The sequence below is a fragment of the Euleptes europaea genome, chromosome 7 (genome assembly GCF_029931775.1).
Source record: "Euleptes europaea isolate rEulEur1 chromosome 7, rEulEur1.hap1, whole genome shotgun sequence".
NCBI lineage: Eukaryota > Metazoa > Chordata > Lepidosauria > Squamata > Sphaerodactylidae > Euleptes > Euleptes europaea.
In genome coordinates this window covers 5,076,474-5,092,872 of record NC_079318.1, presented here as the reverse complement: position 1 = coordinate 5,092,872, position 16,399 = coordinate 5,076,474, and the positions used below count along the sequence as shown (strand labels likewise).

The 16,399-nt window shown below is 44.2% G+C and overlaps 1 protein-coding gene across 2 annotated transcripts in view; it reads left to right on the top strand.

The window, feature by feature from the left end:
* Positions 1-16,399, top strand: part of HIVEP2 (HIVEP zinc finger 2) — a 74,746-nt gene that overhangs the window by 43,560 nt on the left and 14,787 nt on the right. Inside the window, exons 2-4 of one of the 2 annotated variants that reach the window (XM_056853858.1) lie at positions 4,411-4,455; positions 7,019-12,573; positions 15,019-15,173. In XM_056853858.1, coding sequence (XP_056709836.1) covers positions 7,417-12,573; positions 15,019-15,173 — 5,312 coding nt within the window. In that variant the 5' untranslated portion in view covers positions 4,411-4,455; positions 7,019-7,416. Of the gene's footprint in view, positions 1-4,410; positions 4,456-5,976; positions 6,055-7,018; positions 12,574-15,018; positions 15,174-16,399 lie in introns of those variants that run through there. The other variant, XM_056853859.1, reaches the window with a different exon arrangement.

Sequence of the window (16,399 nt, the reverse complement as noted above, 5' to 3'; positions counted from 1 at the left end):
GCTGACAAACATCGCTTCCCCAGTATGGAATGCAGATCTTGTCTATTTGTCCACCAAGAACCTACGATCCACCTGCCCGTGTGATAAACTCAGTGCCAAGTATGTAGGTCCGTTCCCCATTTCCTGGATTATTAATCCAGTGGCTGTGGAACTCTCCTTGCCCAAGTCCCTACGAAGAATCCATCCTGTGTTCCATGTCAGTCTTTTAAAACTGTTTGTTCCTTTCCAAAAATGGCATCCTGAACCACAACCCGAAGTGCCTGAAATGGTGTGGGGGGGAGGAGCATTTTGAAGTGGCTAAAATACTGGATTCTCGCATTCGCTACGGTGCCCTTCAGTACCTGATTCGCTGGAAACATTTTGTCCCGCCCAGGATGAATGGGTGCACGCCTGTGATGTCTCTGCCCCCCCGCTTAGTACAAGAATTTCATGCAGCCTACCCTCACAAGCCCATGGTGGGAGGGTGAGGGGGGGTCTTTAGGGGGGCAGAATGTCAGGAGCAAGCCATGAGGATGGTATGCAGTAGTGCAATTGTGCTGCTTCCAAGTTCTGTTGTGCTGTTCTGTCCAAGGCCAGTCTGTGCCCCGTGTTTAGTCTTCATAGATTCCCATACTGTGGGAATCGCCAAGTGCTCCTTCCTGCCTCTGGGAGGGGTATTGCCTAGGTTACCAGTTATCTCCTTTTGCTTTTCCATATATGCCATGCACCTTGCCTTTGCCCCTTACTAGTGTCCTTTTGAATATGGCTTCTGAAACCTGTCGATTATAACCAATAAAACTGCTTTCGTGGATTTGCCATCTGCTGGAATCTGTTTATGGGTTTGCCGCAGGGCTAGAGCTTACACTTAGAGTGAGATGTAGTCCAAAAGGCCATTTTACCAATCCAATAAAAACTTTTAGGGGTGTTGGGCAAGGGTGTCTTCTAGCACCACTTTTATTCAATTATTACATCAATGACATAGTAAAGATTATGAGAGAGGTTAATTTACATCCACCTAAACTGGCTGACCGACATTTGCCACTCCTGTTGTATGCAGATGATGCTGTACTGTTATCTAGAACACCAGCTGGGTTGAGAAAAGCGATTGATAGGTTTGCAACTTTTTGCGAAAATGAACATCTCATAATTAACTTTGATAAAACCAAAGTAATGGCATTCGGTTCGCGCCCAAAAATTAGGAAGTGGGTTATGAAGGGGAGTAGGATAGCAAGTTAATAAATATAAATATATAGGGGTAGTTATCCAGGACACAGGATCAATGACAGCACATTGCAACTTTTTATCTGAACGTGCGGAAAGGTCAGTACACTCTATTCTAAAGTTTTACCATTCTAAGGGAGGCTTTTATGTCCCAGCGACCCTGAAGCTGTATCAAATTAAAATCTTGCCTCAGTTGCTATATGGTGCCGTTCTAGGTCCCTCTATATCAGTGATGGCGAACCTTTTAGAGACCGAGTGCCCAAACTGCAACCAAAAACCCACTTATTTATCGCCGAGTGCCAATGCGGCAATTTAACCTGAATACCACCCCCAGAGGGGGCCCAGAGGGAGAGGCTAGGGTTGCCAAGTTCCTCTTCGCCATGAGTGGGAGGTTTTTGGGGTGGCGCCTGAGGAGGGGCGGGGTTTGGGGAAGGACTTCAGTGCCATAGAGTCCAATTGCCAAAGTGGCAATTTTTTCCAGGGGAACTGATCTCTATTGGTTGGAGATCACCTGTAATAGCAGATCTCCAGCTAGTACCTGGAGATTGGCAACTAGTTCCTTAGTGTTTTCTCTCTACATATCAAGATAAATGGAAAGGTGTTTGGAGGATGGCTTGTGGGCACTTCAAAGGTGGAATAGGACTGCACGCCCCTCCGCCCGCACAGACCCAGAGGGTGCCGGAGAAGCCGCTGGAGGGAAAGAAGGAAGGAAGGAAGGAAAGAAGGGAAGGGAGGGGGAAAGGGAAGGAAGGGAGGGAGAGAAAGAAAGAAAAAGAGACAAAAAGGGAGAAAGAAATGGAGCAAGGGAGAGAAAGAAAAGGACAGAGGGAGACAGAAAAAGAAAGAGGCCATTTATGCATGGGAGGTTTTGCCTTGGATTTGCCACTCGGTGGGGCGCGGCGGCAGGCTTGTGAGAGGCAAGCAGGGTGGGGCAGAGGGCGCCTCCTTCGCACCCACCGACCAGCCATGCCCCTCCGCCCGCACAGGCCCAGAGGGTGCCGGAGAAGCCACCGGCCATGCCGAGTGTGAGCGCTCGGCTTCTGTTCCCCGCTCTCCCACCCGCCTGGCTGGCCGCGCACGCTCCAGCGGCGGCAATGGCGGCAGCTTCTGTGGGAGAGTCCGGGGGCCACCGCCAATCATGTCGGAGGTTCCCCACCCCTGGGCTACAGCCTCCCCCATCCGGGGTGGGGCAGAGCTGGAAAAGCCAGCGGCTTGGAGGAACCGTGCGTGCCGGCAGAAAGGGCTACGCGTGCCGGAAGTGGCACCCGTGCCATAGGTTCGCCAACACGGCTCTATATCTTCTTTAGGCTCTCTAGAAAAGGTACAGGCTAAATTCCTTCGCGCTATTTTGCAGGGGGGGGGGGCCCTGTGTATCTAACACCTTAACTCGACCGGAGACTGGGGTAATGTGGATTGAGGCAAGAATTCTTCAATCAGTTTATGAATGGCTTAAGATAAATAAAAACGGAAGAGGACTACTTCAGCTGTTAAGCCAAGTACCTTTACAGCCTAAATGGATACAGGCAGTTAGAAACCATTTAGGGAGAGTGGGCCTTTCTTCAAGTGAGCTTCTGAAGTTAGACTATTAACAAGCAAAAAGCTTAGTTAAACAAAGGATTGAGGATGTAGAGAGACAACACGATCTTAACAAGACACCAGGTTTTAGAGCTCCTATGAAATCTAAACATATTATGGCCCTGGCCCCTTATCTCTCACAACTTGAAGCCCACTGAATTAGGAGAGCCTTCACGCTGGCAAGATGTGAGTCTATGCCCTCGGCATTACTGGATGGTAAATACAAAAAAAAAAACCATTTCTAGAGAGACTTGCCCATGTTCCATGGGAGATGTGGAGACAATGAAGCGTGTCTTTTTTCGATGTCCATATTATAGTGGTCTGAGGGTCAAGTTTGTCCATCCTATAATAGTTAAATTCGCAGAAAGTCCAGAGCAGGTATGGCTGGATAAATAATTAATTGACGAAAACCCTACAGTCTCAGAACAAGAGGCCAATTTTGGTGCTGTGTGATAAAAGCCCGGAGCAAGAAAAGGGCCGATGGAAAGGATAAGGAAATTTAATAAGTATAGAAACTCTGCTCCAAGTTTTATACTGTGAATAGTATTTTATCTGTTTTTATTTGTCTTGTTACAAGTTTTTTAAATGTAAGGTCTGAGATTTTGGATTTGTAGTATAGCAATGCAATGTTATATTTACTGGTCTATGACTGCAATATATTATTATTATTATTAAGGGAGGGAATTTCTTTTAAAATGGGGTACACCCATGCCTTAACAACTGCTTTGCAATTAAATACTGTTCCCAACCTCCCAGGAATATTTTTACATTCATTTTTTATTGTTCTCAAGTTGCAGCCAACGTATGGCGACCTCATAGGGTTTTCAAAGCAAGAGACGTTCAGAGGTTTGCCATTGCTGGCCTCTGCAGTTTTTGTTTAATTGAAGCAAAATGTAAAATGCGCCAAATCAAGAAGCACTGCATTATAAATTTGTGGCCTGGAGAGAGTTCCCTGTTCCTCAGGAGAGGAAGAAAGAAGAAAGGGGGGTGGGTGTTGGCTGAGGAGGCTTTTAAAGACTTAATGGCAAATAAAAAGTACAGCAAGTTTAAAAATGGGTCACACTGCAGAAAGTCTGAGAACTACTTAAGAGCCAATAGTAAAAGTGACTAATTTCTTTTTTTACGGTTGAGGTATTTGGGAAGAAAGGTCTGAAAGGAGGGGGAATCAACAAATGCATTTAAAAGAACGCTTTTAATTGTCAGTTTCTTTGCTTGCCACAGTGAGGACATCTGTGGTTACATGATTATAAAATTTTGGTACCACCATAACAACTTGGGGGTGGGGGCTTCAACTGTTATTGTCACAAATAGCACAAGAAAATAAAACAGAACTTTTATATATGATTATATCTGACACTATTTTTTTAAAAAAAAATTCTGCTTGCTGCTTTTTCTCCTTTTCTCATATTTTACTGTTTGCAGACTTCTTAATAGTGTACTCTGCTTCACAGATATCTATATGGGATTGCAGATTAGATTCTTTAGAATGATAAACTTGTTCATGTTTCTTCTAACAAATAATTGAAATAATCTCTTTAGTCATTGTAAGTAATATAAAAATATTTTTCTACGCAAGATTATTCATAGATAGAAAACGTTTTTCTAATTCTTTTTGTGTTTCTCTCTTCCTCCTAGGAAGTTTCAAGATAATCATGTACAGTAAATGCCAAGAAGATGCAGGTAATTTCCATTGTTCTGAAAGCAAAGATTTTGAAATTGAATGAAACTCTATTCTTGTTTGTATAGATCATGTTCCTGATGGTTTATTTCTAAATAAAAGGATCAGTAGACATATAGTACTGGTACAACATTAGTCGCTTTAGGTGTGCAGTAGGAATTTTGCATGCGCAGAAAAGCTGTTCTGTGCACACAGACTTCAAAAAGACTTTGGTGGATGCTGAAAAAATAGTGGAACTAGAAGACACTTGTATGAGCCCCGTGGTGCAGAGTGGTAAGCTGCAGTACTGCAGTCCAAGCTCTGCTCACGACCTGAGTTCAATCCCGACGGAAGTCGGTTCCAGGTAGCCGGCTCAAGGTTGACTCAGCCTTCCATCCTTCCGAGGCTGGTAAAATGAGTACCCAGCTTGCTGGGGGTAAAGGGAAGACGACTGGGGAAGGCACTGGCAAACCACCCTGTAAACAAAGTCTGCCTAGTAAATGCCAAGATGTGACATCACCCCATGGGTCAGTAATGACCCGGTGCTTGCACAGGGGACCTTTACCTTTTAGAAGACACTTAATTCTGTGGCATATGTCTAAAGGGCAAACAGCATGTCACGCTAAAAATCATGATCAGAGCTCCCAACATTTTGCCTATTTATGTTACTCAAAGTATCCATGGGAAGACTCTGAATAGATACAAGCAGCAGTGCTATGGAAGGTGGTTCTACATTGGGAATACAGTACTTTGGTAAGGAGGACAGATAGAAATCCTAGGCAATTATTAAGTGAGAAAGGATTAAAACTCCTTCTCTCAGCACTCCTGTTCCTATCTAGGTGGCTGCTTTTATGTACAATTTAAGTTCTGATACGGGTGACCCATCATGTCATTTAGTTTGATCCTAAAACAACCTAAGCAGGTAGATATAAGTGCAGATGCACAGGAGGTCAAGCTCATATATATTAGCACCCTTTGCTCCAATTTAGCAAGTGTTGAAAAGGATAAATTGTAGTATGTGCCATCCTTAAAAAGGTAAAGGTCCCCTGTGCAAGCACCGAGTCATTCCTGACCCATGGGGTGACGTCACATCCTGACGTTTACTAGGCAGACGGTGATTTTCCTATGTACCCAATCTGAGTTCCTTGGGAGAAGAAACATGGAGTAAAAATTGTGTTGTTGAAACAATTAAAGCAGTGTTGTATAGTGTACATATAAATAAATTCCACTGACCCAGCAGCAGACACTGCTATAGCTGATGGGCCACTACCCATAGCCTCTGTTAGTACCAGCAGTACCTTTATAGGATTTGGCTGCTGATTGATCTCAACAGGACTCACAAAATTACCTGTGTTTAGGACTGCAGCTAAATAAGGGTTGGTAATGTAATAACTGGTAATATTATTTCCTAAAAAATAAATGCCACTGAGTGTTGTGTTAACAGAAACATTCATTTCCAAGATAAGGGAAGTTATTGTTCTACCCACACTGCTGCACTGTTCAGTCCAAACTGAGGTGTTAAGATGGATGCTGACAAACTACAAAAAAGATGGAAGAAACTATCTATATTTAGCACAGAGAAGGAACTGGTTATATTTAGTGTGAAGAAGGAAGAGCAGAGAGTAGAAATGGCACACGTGGTCAGTTTTCAAAACTGTTAAAAGGCTGGTTAGGCAGGATAGTAATCAAGGGAAATAATTTACTCTAACTCTTAAAATCCTAGGATCCATGTGTTGTATATTTACTATATAAAATACTCTTCTTTTGTCTGATAAATGTCTTATGTTTTGCATGTGAAATCTGTTCAGAATTAGCAGAAGTGGTAATAGGTCAGTTGAGACTTGATATGATTTCTTCAGTTCATAGTGTAGTGAAAGAGCAGAAGTGAAAGAGGAAAAATAGGTCTTATGGTTTCTGTAGAGGGTAGTTAAGAAAGGTAGAGAGCATGAACTATACAAAGAAATGACTATATGAACTATATAAAGAAATCACATTTCCCTATCTTTGCCTCTGTTCTTCAGCAGACACTGCTTGTTGTATCACCATGTTTTTGTTCACCTTTTCCTTCCAATATTATGGTGTAGTCTGAGGCCTATATATTTCAGTCTTATGCAGAGTTTTTCCAGGCTTAGAGCATAGCTACATGATATACCCAACACGTGCTGAGTCATGGGTGCACAGCCAAACTTGCAGTACTGTAAGTAGTGAAAAGGAGCTTCCAGTTTCCCTTCTACCACACTTTTGCTAGCAGAAAGGGAAGCGTGGAGGACTTTTTGCCCCCTTTTTCTGTCTCTACATGTCCTTCCTAGAGCATGTGGAGCCAGAGAAATAAGGGTCCCCTAAGTTTGCAAAACTATCTGTTTTCTGTCAGCGTGCACTCAATACACAGATTTAAATATCCGCAGATAGGCCCACACTTTTAGGTATATGATGGAGGAGAGAAGAGATGCACTGAGTGGCAGTTTTCAGTGTCAGCCTAGGTTCTTGTAACATCACGAGTTCCTTCATCACTGTCGCTATAAATTGTTTGTCTCGTAATCTGAATTTAGTTGTATTGATCTTTGTATTGTTGTGGTTTTTTTAAAGGTAGCTGCATCTTTTTGGAAGGCATGTCTGGAACCCTGCTTTAGTTGATGAACAAATACATCCCTCTGGATCATTCTCCATCTGAAGACTTAATAGCCATGGATAATGTTGAAATGCCATAGCAAGTCTTGACAGATATACAGTAAACTGTTCAGCAAGAATTTCTGCCATGAACAGAACTGTGTGACAGTTGATTTTTAGCATAGAGCTAGATAAAGATCTAATGCCTATAAGACTACTATGTGAACAGTTCCAACAGGAAAGTGGAGTCTGTGAACTTGGGACAGCTCTGGAGAAATGGGAGCAAGTAAACTTTAAAAAAGCACAGCACTGGATACACTCTTCATGTGCCTGCACAGCTTTCAAGTGAATTAGCACTTAAGACCTTGTGTGACAAAATGGACTCTGGAGATACAGCTTTAGGGCAAACCGCTACCTCAAGGTCTGGAGAAATAGCTAAAGTATCAAGGAGATGGCTGCAGGAACATTCAGCTGATGTTAAGATGAGTGCAATTGGAAGCCTGGAGGGACAGGCACAAATAGATCCCGAACACATGGGAAACCCTGCATCTGCACAACTTTTTGGTTCTGGCAAAGCGGTGTCATCTAGCGATACTAACCAGCAAGCCACAGAGAAGCAATACCCACAGCACCTTCCAAGCCCGTACTCATGTCAACATTCGCTTTCTTTCCCTCAGCATTCGTTGCCACAAGGATTCTTGCACAACCTAAAGCCGCATCAGAGCTTGGATAGCCACAAGTGGCAGTTTCCCGGCCACCTGCAACCAGTTGCCTCTGAAGATTTATTTCCATTTCATATGCATGGCCATAGTGGAAGTTTTTCCAGAAAGAAAATTTCCAACTTGAACCCTGCTTACAGCCAGTATTCTCAGAAATGTATAGAACAGCCGCTGGAAGATGGTCATAAGAAAGAACATAAGCCCAAAAAGCCTGGCAAGTACATTTGTCCTTACTGTAGCAGGGCCTGTGCCAAACCTAGCGTACTTAAGAAACATATTAGGTCCCACACTGGGGAACGTCCATACCCTTGCGTCCCTTGTGGTTTCTCTTTTAAGACAAAGAGCAATTTATACAAACATAGGAAATCTCATGCCCATGCAATTAAAGCAGGATTAGTACCTTTCACAGAGTCAGCTGTATCTAAATTGGAGCTAGATGCCAGTTTCATTGACGTGGAAGCTGAGATACATTCAGACGGGGAGCAGAGTACAGATACTGATGAAGAGACTTCATTATTTGTTGAAGGTTCTGACAAACTGAGCCCAGTTCCACAGATTCCATTGGACATTACTAGCAGAAGTGGTTTTCATACATCAATAGAAGAATCTTTGGGGGGCTCAATGAAAGTTCCTATTTTGATTATTCCTAAAAGTGGGGTGCAGTTGCCATGTGAAAGCTCCCAGCATGTTGGATCTGACAATCTACAAAATCCTTCATTAAATACAAAGTCTGATGACTCTCATACAGTTAAGCAGCGGCTTGCACTAAGACTGTCTGAGAAGAAAGGGCAAGATTCTGAGCAGTCATTAAACCTTTTGAGCCCACATAGCAAAGGAAGCACTGACTCTGGTTATTTTTCACGCTCAGAAAGCGCAGAGCAACAGATAAGCCCCCCAAATACCAATGCAAAGTCTTACGAAGAAATAATCTTTGGGAAATTCTATAGGATTAATCAAAGGACTGCACAACCATTAGCGACAGCCAATCAGGATCACAGTCCAGTGGGTAGAAAAGGCAAGGCAGAGCCACTACCTCTTGTAAACCCTAGGTTAGATTTCAAGATGCTTGAAGAACGAATGTCTCCAAACAAAGAAGCACTAATTGATCCTAGTAAAATTGGCACTATAAAAAGCACCCAAGTCTTTAATGATAGTAGTATAGAATCCAAACAGTCTCAGACTGTAACATCATTCATCAAAAGCGAATTAAGCCTTTATCCAAGAAGTCACCCAGGTGATATCTCTCTGCTCTTAGAACCTCCCACAGATACAAACCCACTGATTAGAAGCAACTCCATGCCAACCTCATCTGCAACCAGTTTGAATGTCCCCACAGCTTTGAGAGGAAGCCATTCATTTGATGAGAGAATGACTGGTTCAGACGATGTATTTTATCCTGGGACGATCGGTATACCACATCAACGAATGTTAATTAGACAAGCAGCCTTTGAGCTTCCCTCATTGCTTGAAGGACATTCAGATTCAGAGTACCATGGCAGAATAGGGAAGAACATCATGACTGCTTCTGCCAGATCAACAGCAGGAGAAAAAGGGCTGGGCATGAGAGAGAAGAAGTTGTTAGTAGGGGAGAGAATTTTTTATGAGGGGGACTCCTCAGGAAAGCACTACAGAAAATGGGAAGAATATGGAAATCTGAAACAAAGCTACAGAGAGACATTGACTTTGAGTGGGTCAAAACAGGGAGAATTTTATACTGACTCGCCTACGCCTTTTCAGTCAGTTTCTTCTACGTACGGCGTTACATTTGAAAACAGGAAGCGAAGAATACAGAAGAGTGTTGGAGATGAGGAGGACACACCCTCATTGTGCAGTGGTGCTACTGGCAGCCCCATGGCCGGTGATTTTGATCCAAAATTGGCAATCCAGGAAGGACCAAGGAGTGGATATGCAGCTCAAAGCCATGATAGTTCTCCTCATTCTCACCCAGAGCGCTTTGAAGTCTGTAGGCCCAATCTGCAGTCAGGAAGCCCAGCCCCAGCTTCAGAAGAATGTCCCTTAACCATTGATCAAGAGAAGGCTGGAGAGGCTCTGAGTAGAAAAGGAAATGTAATCTCCGTCATTCAGCACACAAATTCTTTGAGCCGGCCAAACTCATTTGAGAGGTCTGAGTCTACAGAGCTCATGGCTGGCCAGCAAGATAAAATGTACTCATCATCTGAAACTTGTGAAAGCGAGATTGCAGAGTCTCCAATGAGCCCAGACAGGGTTCAGCAGACAGAAAATGCTGACAGTGTGAGCAAACAGCCTTCTTCATCCCAACATTCTCAGCCATATCATATGCAGCCCAGACTTGTTCGCCAGCACAATATACAGGTACCTGAGATTCGGGTTACAGAGGAGCCAGATAAGCCTGAGCGAGAGAGAGAAGTCTCTGTAAAAGAGCAAGAGAAGCCTGCAGAAGAATTTCAGTGGCCCCAGAGAAGTGAAACCCTCTCCCAACTCCCAGCTGAAAAGCTTCCACCGAAGAAGAAGCGTTTGCGGCTTGCTGACTTGGAGCACTCCTCTGGGGAGTCCAGCTTTGAATCCACTGGGACAAGCCTTTCCCGCAGCCCTAGTCAAGAGAGTAATTTGTCCCACAGTTCAAGCTTTTCAATGTCATTTGAGAGGGAGGACAGTATTAAGTTCATCACTTCAACCAAACAGGATGAGTTTGGGAAACCGTCTGAGTTTTTAACCGTCCCAGCTGGTGCTTACTCGCTTTCCATCCCTGGCCATCACCAACAGAAAGAAATGAGACGTTGCTCATCTGAACAGATGCCATGTCCTCCCCCTGCCGAAATCCCTGAGTTACGAAGTAAATCCTTCGACTATGGAAATCTTTCTCATGCTTCTGCCGCAGGAGCACCTCCTTCTGCTTTGTCTCCAGCAAGAGAAAGGAAGAAATGCTTTTTAGTCCGTCAGGCTTCCTTCAGTGGTTCCCCAGAGATTCCCCAGGCCGATTCTAGCATGGAACAAAATATAAAGCAAGAGCAAATGGAGCATGCACATGTCAGCCTTCGGTCTTCCCAAGTTGCTTGGCCTCATTCTCCCTCTTCTGTTCAGTCAGATGACCCTGGGAAGCAGTCTGCTGGTCCTTGTGTACCGCAAAGCACTAGCTTAACCCCACTTTCCCATCTCTCAGTCCCACAAGCACCTTCTATTCCAAGCAAATATTCAGCAGAACAACAGCATCTATTTGCACTGCAAGAAAAAGTTCCTTTTCTCCCCATCCATAACACTTTGTTGCCGTTTCAATACCCGTCTCGCTTGCCACCACAGCCCAGCACTTTGTGGCCCTCAGAACTTTCACAGACACATTTCCCCCATCATTTTGTACAGCAGCTTCAAAAATCCTATACCAAGCAACCTTTCCCAACAGACAGTCATCCAAGTTATCATCTGGAATATGCTCAGGAGCATGTTCGAAAGAAAACTGCTGATTATGTACATAGTAAAGAGCAAACTTACCAGCGTTACTCAGGAACATCTGGGCAGTATTCTAAAAATGCACTTGCAACATACCAGCCAGATTGTAGCATTAAATCAACAGATACCTCTTCTGAGCAGCATCTGCAGGGAGATTTTGAAGCCCAGAATATTGGACCGGTTCAGTCATTACCAGGTACAGTTGTTCCTGTTAGGATTCACACCCACGTGCCATCATATGGTAGTGTCATGTACACAAGCATTTCCCAGGTTATTGCCCAGAGCAGCAGTCCTGCTATTGTCATTTGCAAAGTAGACGAGACTCTTTCTCAAAGAACATTAGCAACAAGTGCAACCATGCACGGAATAGGATTTAACATTGCACAGATGTTAGGCCAACATGGAGGCTTAGAAAAGTGTCCTTTATGGAAAGTACCGCAGACCCTATCGCTTAATTTGGAATCTTCCATCCCATTGGGCTTGGCCTCCAGCACAGATACAGCTTCTACCCTGGGTGGAAACAAACGAATGCTGTCACCTGCAAGCAGCTTGGAGCTCTTTATGGAGACCAAACAACAAAAGAGAGTAAAAGATGAGAAAATGTATGGACAGATTGTTGAGGAACTAAGTGCTGTGGAACTCACCAATTCAGACATAAAGAAAACCTTCCCCAGGCCACAGAAACCTCAGCTGGTGAGGCAGAGCTGTACTACTGAGCCAAAAGAAAGTCTGCCGTCCACCGTGTCCTCTTCTACACTGTCATCCTCATCTCAAGATTTGCCAGCTACCACGGTGCCCCCCACTGAGCCATCACCACCAAGCAGGGAAAGGCTTCTCAGTTTTGACTCTGCTTCGCCAGGTCAAAAGTCCAGCAGCATGTCTGAAGGCAGAGAATCCCCAGAAGAACTGGATGTAGATGAAACAGCATCGGATATGAGTTTGAGTCCACAGAGGTCACCTTTGTCCTCAGGGGAAAGTCAGATAGAAGACAAAGCCAAGCAACAGAAATTGCCCTTTGGTAGGTTGGTTCAAATGGCGTCCCAACCAAGTGGGAAAGCAGTGACCTCAACTATCCTTCTTGCAGACCTTGCTGACTTCCAGCAAATTCTCCAGTTTCCTACTTTGCGCACCACTACAACCGTGAGCTGGTGTTTCTTAAACTACACAAAACCCAACTTTGTTCAACAAGCAACCCTAAAATCATCTGTTTATGCCTCGTGGTGTATAAGCTCATGCAATCCAAACCCATCAGGACTGAGTACGAAGATTACCCTTGCGCTCCTAAGGTCCAAGCAGAAAAACAGTACAGAGATTTATACATTGGCACCAATGCATCGGCCTGGAGCTGGAAAGCTAACATCATCAAGCGCATGGAAACCGTTTACTCAGGTAGTAATAGATTCCTAAAGGCCTATATGTTTTGATATGGACTTTGCAATATACAGAAAAGTTAAATGCATTTGAGAATGTTTAGGGTAATGTTGATGTTGTTTTTAATATTTCCTGTAGACCAGTGCATATTGCATTATATTACCTTGGTATGGTAAGTCCAGTGGGGATTTCTTCAGGAAAAGGAGCTTTCAAGAACTTTGCATACTTCTCATAGATCATCCCTAAAAATCCTTGTGGACTTTCAATACCATGTAACACTTTTCATGGAAAACATTCCCATGGAGGAAGATGTTACATTAAAATTGATTGCAAAGAGGTAATAGTGTTAGTTTGTTATAGCAAAATAAAACAAAAGTCCAGTAGCTCCTTAAAGACTTTCAGCGCATTCCTGACCTTTAAGGGTGAAAGCCCTTAGGAGGCCAGAAAGGTGCTGCACCAGCATTGGGGCCCTCCATGCCGGCGTCCGTTCTACTTACACCGCCATAAGTGGTCCCAACGCCAGTGCGGAGGGCTGGATGCCGCTGCGACAGCGCCACCCTGGGACGCTGGTGGGGCCTTCCGCCAGCGTCCCACCAGCGTAAAGGCCCACGCCGGCATCCCAGGAGGCGTTCCCAGGGTGTTCCAGGGGAGGAGCTGACATTAGGCATCCTCCTGTCCCTGTTCACCCCGGGTACGCCTTTTGTTGGCGCAGCCTCGCTTTTCTCAATGGGGAAAAAAGACCCTGTTTGACAAAAAAGCCTCTAAAAGCCTTTTGGGGGGGTCTTTTGGTGGCCGTGGCTTAGGATGCGTCGTGGCAGCGCCTCCTCCCTGCCATCCCCGGCCGCTGCCAGCTCAGGAGTGGGCTCTTTATGTTTATTTCAATATGAGCTTTTGTGAATCACAGCTCACTTGCTGAGATATATGGAGGGAAGTCAAACTAGGAAATTCTACATAAGGGTGAAGAGGGCTTAAGACAGACATGTTGGGTATGAATTCCATCATGAGTTTTTCAAGTGTAAATTCTCAGTGTAAGTGACTAGAACAGGATTATCAATCACTTACACAGGTACTGCTAATCACATTCTAGTCATTCACACAGATAATTTACATTTGAAAGACTCATGATGGAATTCTATCCCAACTTATCTTCCCCTTTGATTTCCTTCCACATCATGAAGTGAGCTGTGAGTCACAAAAGCTCATATTGACATAAATATTGTTAATTTTTAAGGTGCCACAAGTTTGTTTTACATTAGAACTGGCCCAATGTAAGCACAAGCAAAAGAAAAATCTGATGTTTTAGAATGTTTTGGATGTTGTACTTAGTACAGATCTTAATGCTTTTAAAATCAAAACAAAATGTAGACATCTCAGTAGGCTGCATATAATTTGCAAATGCAAAGCACATTGAACTCTTGAATTATCTAAAAAAATCTGTATGTGTGTCATTTCTTAGCAACAGTTGCGGCCTCACTGCTCTTTTCATTTTTTTAGTCCCGTACTTCCTTTGTACGTCACAGTAACTTCATATATAATTAATGGTCTTGAAAAACTGACAAGACTTGGCTACAACACTTGGGATTTTAGTTTCACATATCTGAATGTAACTTTTTGGACTTTGAAAACATAGCTATTGATAACATTTAGGCATGAATACGTGAAGAGAGCAAATGCATCCAGGTATTGCCCAAAGTTAATAATATATGATGTTCAAAATGGTTTTACCAGTCATGGGCTTGAGAAGGTTTTAACCTATTTGCAGTCCACTGCTAGAACAATGTGTTGGAGTTCCAAGGCCTCTTCAGCTTTTAAAAAAATATTATAGGTGTGTCAGTCCTGCAGATGCTCAAGTAAGTCAGGCGAGGCACTAGCATCAAATGTGGTAGTTGCCTGCTATTTTTCCAAACCTGGTGCATACTTTCATTTCTCCTGGTATTTGGTTCATCCCAGAATTTCTCTCTCTGCTATGAATAAGTGACTAATGCATTGGGTTGGGGAGATCAAAGGCAGCTGGACATGGTTGTCGCCACATCACTGCCTTTTGAACTGTAGGCAGAGAAACTAGTGTGTCATAACCACACCAACCCTGATGGGCCAGATGGCTTTGAGCAGACTATGACTTGAAATTCCAGTGCTAGCAGTTGACTGATTTTGATCACCCAGTAAGTCTTTTTTAAAAATCCTTATTTTTTGTGTTTTATATGGAAATGTGATGTGGCGATATGGTTATAGAACCCCCAGAACAGGGCACTTCAAGAACTGTCCTTGGTCACCACGCATGTATTGCTTGATCAAACCAAATGGCCAAAGTAATTGGCTTTCTGAGTCTGAGCATGTATAAGGTCAAAGCTTGTCCTAAAATATTTACTTTTAAATATTTTTAAAATACTGTTAATTATGTTTATATTTTTTTTCTAATTCTCAGACAGTTAAAACAATTAGGAATTGTTTTTCATTTCACAGATGAAACAAGAGCCATTCTTCATATTTGGCAGCAAGTTTGAAAAGAAGGTAGTAGGGTCTGTTGTCAAAGAAAGAATTAAAGGAGACAGCCATGGTGACAAAGATATTGTATCCAAACAAACTGAGCCAATGCGAATTAAAATCTTTGAAGGAGGGTAAGAACATCAAACTGGAAAAAAAACATGTGTGTTCTCATATTTTAGTAAAATGCCAGGATTCAAATAGTTTCTTGGGGCTTATGTCAGCCCAGTGGTGGTATTGATTATTTCAAACAACTTGACCATATATATACACACACCATATCATTCCGTCCCTCACTATTTCCTCTTTCCCTTCTCTAAAACCCCTGTAGCCTCTCCCCTTCACTTGCTTCCTCCTCATCTTCCTACCCACCAACCCACCTTCCTTTACCAGCAATAAAATGGATTTCAATAGGGAGAAGTGTAAAGTACTTCACCTAGGCAGAAACAACATAAGGCACAGGTACAGGATGGGAGAGAGTTGGCTTGACAACAGTACATGTGAAAGAGATCTGGGAGTCTTAGTGGACCACAAACTGAACATGAGTCAACAGTGTGATATGGCGGCTAAGAAGGCCAATGCAATTCTGGGCTGCATCAATAGGAGTATTGTGTCTAGATCAAGGGAAGTAATACTACCACTGTATTCTGCATTGGTCAGACCTCACTTGGAATACTGTGTCCAGTTTTGGGCTCCACAATTTAAGAAGGATGTTGACAAGTTGGAGCGTGTCCAGAGGAGGGCGACCAGAATGGTCAAAGGTCTGGAATCCATGCCCTATGACCGTGTTGGCGAACCTATGGCACGGGTGCCACTTCCGGCACGCGTAGCCCTTTCTGCCGGCACGCACGGTTCCTCCAAGCCGCTGGCTTTTCCAGCTCTGCCCCACCCCGGATGGGGGAGGCTGTAGCCCAGGGGTGGGGAACCTCCGACATGATTGGCGGTGGCCCCCGGACTCTCCCACAGAAGCTGCCGCCATTGCCGCCGCTGGAGCGTGCGCGGCCAGCCAGGCGGGTGGGAGAGCGGGGAACAGAAGCCGAGCGCTCACACTCGGCATGGCCGGTGGCTTCTCCGGCACCCTCTGGGCCTGTGCGGGCGGAGGGGCATGGCTGGTCGGTGGGTGCGAAGGAGGCGCCCTCTGCCCCACCCTGCTTGCCTCTCACAAGCCTGCCGCCGCGCCCCACCGAGTGGCAAATCCAAGGCAAAACCTCCCATGCATAAATGGCCTCTTTCTTTTTCTGTCTCCCTCTGTCCTTTTCTTTCTCTCCCTTGCTCCATTTCTTTCTCCCTTTCTGTCTCTTTTTCTTTCTTTCTCTCCCTCCCTTCCTTCCCTTTCCCCCTCCCTTCCCTTCTTTCCTTC